Here is a 7269-nt window from a genome sequence, read left to right on the forward strand (position 1 = left end):
CATGGCGCCATCTCTGTGGAGAAGGCTGAAACTAGTTCCCGATTTAGTTCAGCACTTTTTACTGAGATGGCGCCAGGGGTTCTAAAAAGGCTCTGTATCATCCGTCTCACTCTTTCTTATAGCACCTTTCTCTCTCTTACCTTTAAAGTGAGAAATATAGAATAAATTATAATAAAAATAATGAAATATACAATAAATTACAATAAAGCTAATGAGATATAGAAGAAATTACAATAAAGCTATCGAAATATACAAGAAATTGCAATAAAATTAATAAAACATAGAATAAATTAGTATAAAACTAGTAAAATGTGCAATAAAATACAATAAAACTATTAAAACATGCAATTAATTACAATAAAACTAATAAAATGTACAATAAATTACAATATATTAGTCTTATCGTAATTTATTATATATTTCATTACTTTTATTATGATTTATTGTACTGTTTACTTGTTTTATTATAATCTCTTGCATATTTCAGGTGTTTCATTATAATTTATTATAATCTATTATATATCACACTAATTTTATTGCAATTTATTGTACATTTCCCGCTTTAGAAGTAAGAGAGAGAAAGACATATAAAAAAAGCAATAAAAAAGAGTAAGACAGATATAAGGACCCTCCTTTAGAACCCCTGGCGCCATCTCTGTGGAAAAGGCTGAAACTACTTACCAATTAGTTTCAGCGCTTCTCCGAGAGATGGCGCCAGTAGTTCTACACTAGGTTCACTAATATTTTATAGACAATATCCTCTGCTATTGAGTATTATTAATCAAATATTCCACATACATAAAGGTTTAAGTCAGGAGTTGAGTTTGATGAGCACAACCAATGGAAACCAATCTCACTAAATAAAGACACTTCCGGTACTAGCAATTTATATTTCCGTTTGCCAATTAGTAGCCTAGAAACTTATTCGCGCGGATTAAAGTTGGTGACAATTTAATGAATAGAATTTAGAATTTCTTGGAGTCTTTTAATATTACCACAAGTGTTCACGTTTACGAATGTCAATGACTTGTGATAAATATTATTAATTGATATTATTTAGTCGAAAAATCGAATGGTTGTATATTGATTGCAACGCCGTCTAACGACATAACCTAAAAGCAACCTAACGCTAAGAACTACAATCTATTCGAGTGTCTATACCTTGATAGAATATCTATATGTCGCAATGTAAGATGGCTAATTTTTAAGTTTCGTTTACGTCCTAATTTTGTGCATTTCAGTGCATTAGTGAGCAAATGTTGTGTAAACTCACTGATCTTACAGACCGACAAATCCAGTGGTGCTTCATGAAACTCGCTGGAAAATGCGTAAACGCGCTATATCATTCATTATCAATCGAAACTGATCGCACACATTTAATCAAGGGTTTCAGTGCTTTTTTTCAAACTATTCTAGACAGAGGAAGACTAACATTTTAATCGAATTTGGGTACGCATTGCCATGGATGCCACTAAATCATCAAACATATTGTCCAAATTCGTTAACTTCATTCACAGTTTTATTTATTGCATAGCTAACGCTTGTTGCATTTTTTAATTTGCAGATACAATGGTTGAGAATGCTATGTCTTGTGTCCTGCAATGGGCTGGTCATGCGACGCACATTACAGAGAAGTTTAGCGAGCTGTTGACGCGTCAAGCACTTGTTGATGTTACACTTGTCTGTGAGGAACAGAAACTTTGTGTTCATAAACTGGTTTTAGCATCGAATAGTACATACTTTGAGGTATGTCTAACAAGCATATTTAAGGTATATGAGAAATCCGGTGGAAGTTGTTTTTAGTACGTATATAAATAAAATGTAGGTAGTTCATTTACATCTATCTTTACGTGTAGAATAATCTCCTACTATTTTATAGCGTGTTTCGTTTCCCAAGAGATCGATTTCGAAAAAGGAATTTCATACTTACACATTCAACTATCTCTCTCTAATGAATTTGTTCCATACACATTTTTATAGCATCCATTTTATGTCTCTATACATGTACACATGCTGAGCCTGCACTTGGTTTATGAGTTAAACTCTTTTGGATAACAAAACGTTAAATAAAGATTAAATTGATAAATCTTAGTTGAATAACAAAAATATTTCCGTCCTTTGTTATGTTTTGTATGTACACTTAAACGAATGTATATATTTAAAAAGTAAAATATACTTAAGGAGGACCGATTTTGCAGGGATTATATAATATTCATATAAAGTAAAGAAAGCCTTATATATTGGAATTTCCTTATTTATTTGCAAGCATTTGAAGAAACCATGTTTGATGGACATACTTTTTACAACTTGTGAAGAACATCTATCCAATATAAAGGTACTAAAGGACTAATTAATACGAGTTCACAGTAATAAAATAAATGTAGGTTAATGTGAAATAATCAAACGGAGAACAAACTCTTTTATCTCAATACAATATCAATTATTTTATAGTTTGCATTATTAAACATTCTTCGTTTCTATTACAATACAATAATGCAATAAAATAAAAATGTTTCTATGATTTTTTCAATGATAACATTAACACTATTAAAAGTATTCTTTGCACATGAAACAGATATATGTAGCGCGATACATATGTCGAAAATACGAATAGAATTTAATTAAAATACTGTGCCAACAGAGATCATGCATTCATTATTTATCTGCATAATTTACAAGCACAGAAAATGATCATTTATTAATAAATGGTGTTTCTCTCCTTTGTAATATAACAGGAGATCCTACGACAAGATTTGGGAGAGAAACCAATTATATTTTTGAAAGATCTAAGCTTTGAAATCTTAAAGGCCATGGTTGAATTCATGTACTGTGGAGAAACCACAATTCCTCGTCAGCTATTAACACCTCTACTAACTGCCACAAAAACTTTTAAGGTTGGTACCATACTCCTTAATAAATAATTTTATATACACATATAAATTGTTATATTTTGATTGCACTATATAGTGTGCAACCAGAACGTTCAGAAAGAAAATTAAAAAATATTGTACTGCTATTTATAGGCATAGACTTTCATATTAGTTCTCTCACAATCTTACTTAAACTCTTTACTAACAATGAAAACAAAGAAATTTCAATTTCTAAAGTGCCATATTAAAAATTATAATATCTACCAATAGCTGTTATTAATTTAGATGATCAGTTTAGTCTTTAATCAATAAAATTGTTACATTTCATCAAGGATATTGACAATTTCAGATACATTTTGATGAAGATCCTGTACGATAATAAGGTTTTACTTTATAATGCTAATCCTATTTTTGTTTATATATAGGTTAAAGAATTAACAACTGTGGTTGATGCCATGATGAATTCTAACATAGGAAATTTTCAAACGGATGCAAATATGGATAGAGAGATGATTGATAAAGAGATTAAGGATACATGTAACAATGCAGATTACACACGTGTTGAGTGTAATGAACTTGTTAAAGATAAGTGCTTTGTACATTGTAATGAGAAAAAGAGTGATGTGAATTCAAGTGAAAACCGATATTTAGAAGGTAATACAACCAATGACCCTCCTGAACAAGAATTAGAGCATCCATTATACGAAGAGTCACAAGATTTTGAAACTAATACAGATTCTCATTCGACCCTATTGACTAACGTTAAGGTCAAGGAGGTATCGAATGGGTGCACTGAAGATAGATTGATAAATAGTGATACGCTGTGTACAAATAACGAATTAAAACCCATATTATATGAACAATGCTGTGATCTTTCAGACATTGATGAGTGTGAAGAAAGTTCTATGTCATTATCACAATCTTGCCTTCAACAGATCGAAAAAGACTTTGCACAATATAAATTTGAAGGTACTGATGTTCCTAGTAAAGTAGGAAAATGCGTGAAAGTTTACACTCATAAGAGACGTAAATCTATAGACGAAATAAAAACTAAGCTTACAGATGTGAATAACATGATTCAAAATCCTCCATCGACCGACTGTATAGATTTATTAGATGAGCCGTCCACTAATGATATACCAGTTACACTTTTAACATCGTTGGATATGGAAAGTGCTGAGTATATTATAAGCTTAAGCACTGAAAATATTCAGTCCATAGTAGGTGCTACTCTAACGGAGCAACATACGTTAGATACGCGTAAAGAGATCGAGAAAATGATTAAATACAATACTCAAAAGAATAGGATAAATAAGAAAGAATCGAGTATGGAGAATAGTGAAATTTCTAACTGTACAAAACCAATATTGCGAAGAAGCTTGCGACTGAACCAGCAAGAAATAGAAGAAACTACGAATAACAATGAAATTATCAAGGATCCCAATGAGAAACACTTTAAAAAATCAAATTTTTCAACTAGAACGGAATTATGCATCAAGAGGAAACGTAAAATAAAGGATATAGATCGTAAAGTTCCGGAACAAAGTATTCACGAAGAAATACAACCCTCTAAGAGAACGTTCAGCAATTCTCGTAGAAATTCAGCAAAATTAATCGTTAGAAAGAACAACAAATGTACTGTGAATAGCAAGGAGAAGGATGAACAGACAGTGAAGATGGCAAATAAGTTAAAATGTGACATGTCGGAGACCGCAGAAGTTGATTCTATATTTACACTACCTAACTTAAATACGATAGAGCACATAAATCGTGCACTCTGGGGCGACATGTCAGATTTTTCAGAAGACTACGAAAATACAATGAATTTCTTAGAATACACGCCAAATACAGAAATTCCATTTGCCGTTGGTTTACTACCTTTGCGTACTGCTCTGGAAAAAATGCAAGCGACGCCAGATTATCAGCCACGCAAGACTCGTTCATCAGTAGCGCCAATAAGACAAGATATCAATAATTTTAAAAGAAAAAATTGTTCACATTTAGGTAAGATTACCGATTCTAAAAAGCAAAATACTTGCATCAACGATCCAAAGGAAAATGCAAAAGCGGTTTGCCACATTCAGATTAGAACAGCACCGTCGCAGTATGTGCGAAATCGTAAAAAATATCTCTCCGCAGATATTAATGCATTAGAACCACCGACTATTATTAATAAAAATCAATAGGTATTAAGTGTCATACAAAAAAAAAGGAAATACGGAAATATACATAAGAATACCACAAGATAATATTCCCAGATGTGAATAATTAAAAAATAGCAAATATGTAACTTTATTTGTATAATTTTAATATTTTAGAAACATATTTTTAATATGAAACTTTGTACACACATAAAACACAGATATAAAAAAAAGGAATACGGATAAACTGTAACTATGTAGTTCCGTGATTTCTGTAAGAATTCAAGATATATTTTTTTATTTTTTGGCTATATTTTTCAATTTACATTTAATGCTTCTCTACGTGTATTAAATTCTATTACGAGATTCTATATAATTTTTGCATTAAGAGGTAAATGTTGAAATAGTTGTAAAAATATAATATTTTTCTTTACTACATTTTTATATCTGAAATTAATTGTATATTAAATGTGAGTGTATTATAAGGTTATTAATTAATTGTTAGCCAATCTGTTCTACTAAATCTATCTTATGGAAGGAAATAAGTTTTTTTTTTTTTACTGTAAATATTTTGCAATAGAAATGTTATTTTGCCTTTAAGAATACATACAGTTTGTTTCAGAATATTATCTGTAAATATCTGAAAATCTTAGTTTGCAATTTATTTCGTAAAAATGGTAATTCTCTTTTTTTTGCTGTGTGTGAAAAAATGCGTACATATCATTTATACTAATATGATAATATTGTGAATTGCGATTTGTTATGAATTCTTTAAGAAATCTTACATATATTTTATATGATTTATTTATGATTTAAATCGCTGCTATATTCTTTAACATGTTTGTTTCAAGAAATATTTTATGATATTTAGTACTATTAAGTAAAAATAAATTTATAAAATAACCCAGTGTAATAATATGTACTATAAAAGCAGTAACTGTGAAACTTCTAAATTACAAGTTTATATATAATAATAACAATTGTGAATTTTCTCGTGTCGTTTTTATAGTTTTCTAAATAATAATTAAATCTAAAGAAATAAGACTATTTATATTTAAACATATTCATTTGCAGTATTTCTAATATAAACAGTTGCTGCTCAATGTAATATAAATGGATTGTTTATTGCAATAATATGCAAATATTTTTGGCATGAATTTATGTACACATATACATTGATAAAGAAATATACATATATATATTTTTTCCTAATAAACATTTTTTCATAGTACAATTACAGTATCCTCGATAACTACTAATATTTTAGTCATTTTTTCATGCAGTTGGCTTCTAGCTTTACGCATGATTTTATTTTACACCCGGATCATTAAATATTTTTATTGCTTCACATACCATATATAGCATTACTTATTTTCAGAATAATCGAAATAAGGAACTGTAATTTGTACCGAAACGTCTAATATATATTCAATATTAGCATTGACATTGTGCAGTGAACAAAAATAGACTAAAGTAATATAGCCATTTATTTATAACCAGTAATTTGATTGGTCGTAATGTACAGTATCACACGCACAGTCGATATAAGTAAATTGTAATTTTCGGTAACTTAATTTTCTATTTTTTTTACGTATCAAAGGAAGTTACAAAACAATGAGTCCTACTGCTAGATCGAACGTTAAAATAAATGTGCTTGATTAAGGAAAAATGTAGGACATATTTACATGTATATGCGTGAATAGCAAAAAATAACATAAACAGTATTTTAGTCACAGAGTGCTGGATATATCTAGTAGCTTCTAAATTTATTTACAAAATCACAAGTTACGAAAAAGTTTGCTTAATCAGCCAGTTAGAATTTCAATCTATAATCACGCACATACGAACCATATTATATATACCATCGAATGCATAATTCACGAAAATTCGTTCTTCAACGATACTCAATTTTCAATGTAACGTTTTAATATAATTTTATCATTTGCAGACAAGCTGTACGAAAACTGGGAGACAGCGTATGTTAAGCTAACTGACTATCCGATTTAATTTAAAAAGAAGTCGAACAACAGTTATCCATTATGATAATTATCAGCATCGTCAAGGTGTAAGATGCACTCGAACTTACATTCATTTTTTCTACATACATAACGTGTGACGATCGATGAAATACGTATTTTTGAAATTACCAAGTCCCGCCTGCTTATCACTAAACTTTGTGACGAGAGACAGACTCGACAAGAGGTACTTTGCGTAGCATTTGTGTAACTCAGTTGTACAGAAATTGGTGAAGGGTGCAC

General features: G+C 30.0%; 1 protein-coding gene across 8 annotated transcripts; it reads left to right on the forward strand.

Moving 5' to 3' along the window:
* The first annotated feature begins 1047 nt into the window (after positions 1 to 1047).
* On the forward strand, positions 1048 to 5108 carry LOC143431526 (uncharacterized). 8 transcript variants are annotated; one of them, XM_076908325.1, is made up of 6 exons: positions 1048 to 1188; positions 1285 to 1449; positions 1565 to 1746; positions 2267 to 2335; positions 2736 to 2894; positions 3296 to 5108. In XM_076908325.1, exons 3-6 carry the CDS (start codon positions 1570 to 1572, stop codon positions 5054 to 5056), a joined length of 2166 nt encoding a protein of 721 aa, XP_076764440.1. In that variant the 5' UTR covers positions 1048 to 1188; positions 1285 to 1449; positions 1565 to 1569; the 3' UTR covers positions 5057 to 5108. The 8 variants fall into 8 exon arrangements, with proteins under 8 accessions (XP_076764440.1, XP_076764439.1, XP_076764441.1 ...); XM_076908324.1 differs by lacking the exon at positions 1048 to 1188 and having other exon boundaries at positions 1195 to 1449; XM_076908326.1 differs by lacking the exons at positions 1048 to 1188; positions 2267 to 2335 and having other exon boundaries at positions 1195 to 1449.
* The last annotated feature ends 2161 nt before the right edge of the window (positions 5109 to 7269 follow it).

This window comes from Xylocopa sonorina, chromosome 18, assembly GCF_050948175.1.
Source record: "Xylocopa sonorina isolate GNS202 chromosome 18, iyXylSono1_principal, whole genome shotgun sequence".
Lineage (NCBI taxonomy): Eukaryota > Metazoa > Arthropoda > Insecta > Hymenoptera > Apidae > Xylocopa > Xylocopa sonorina.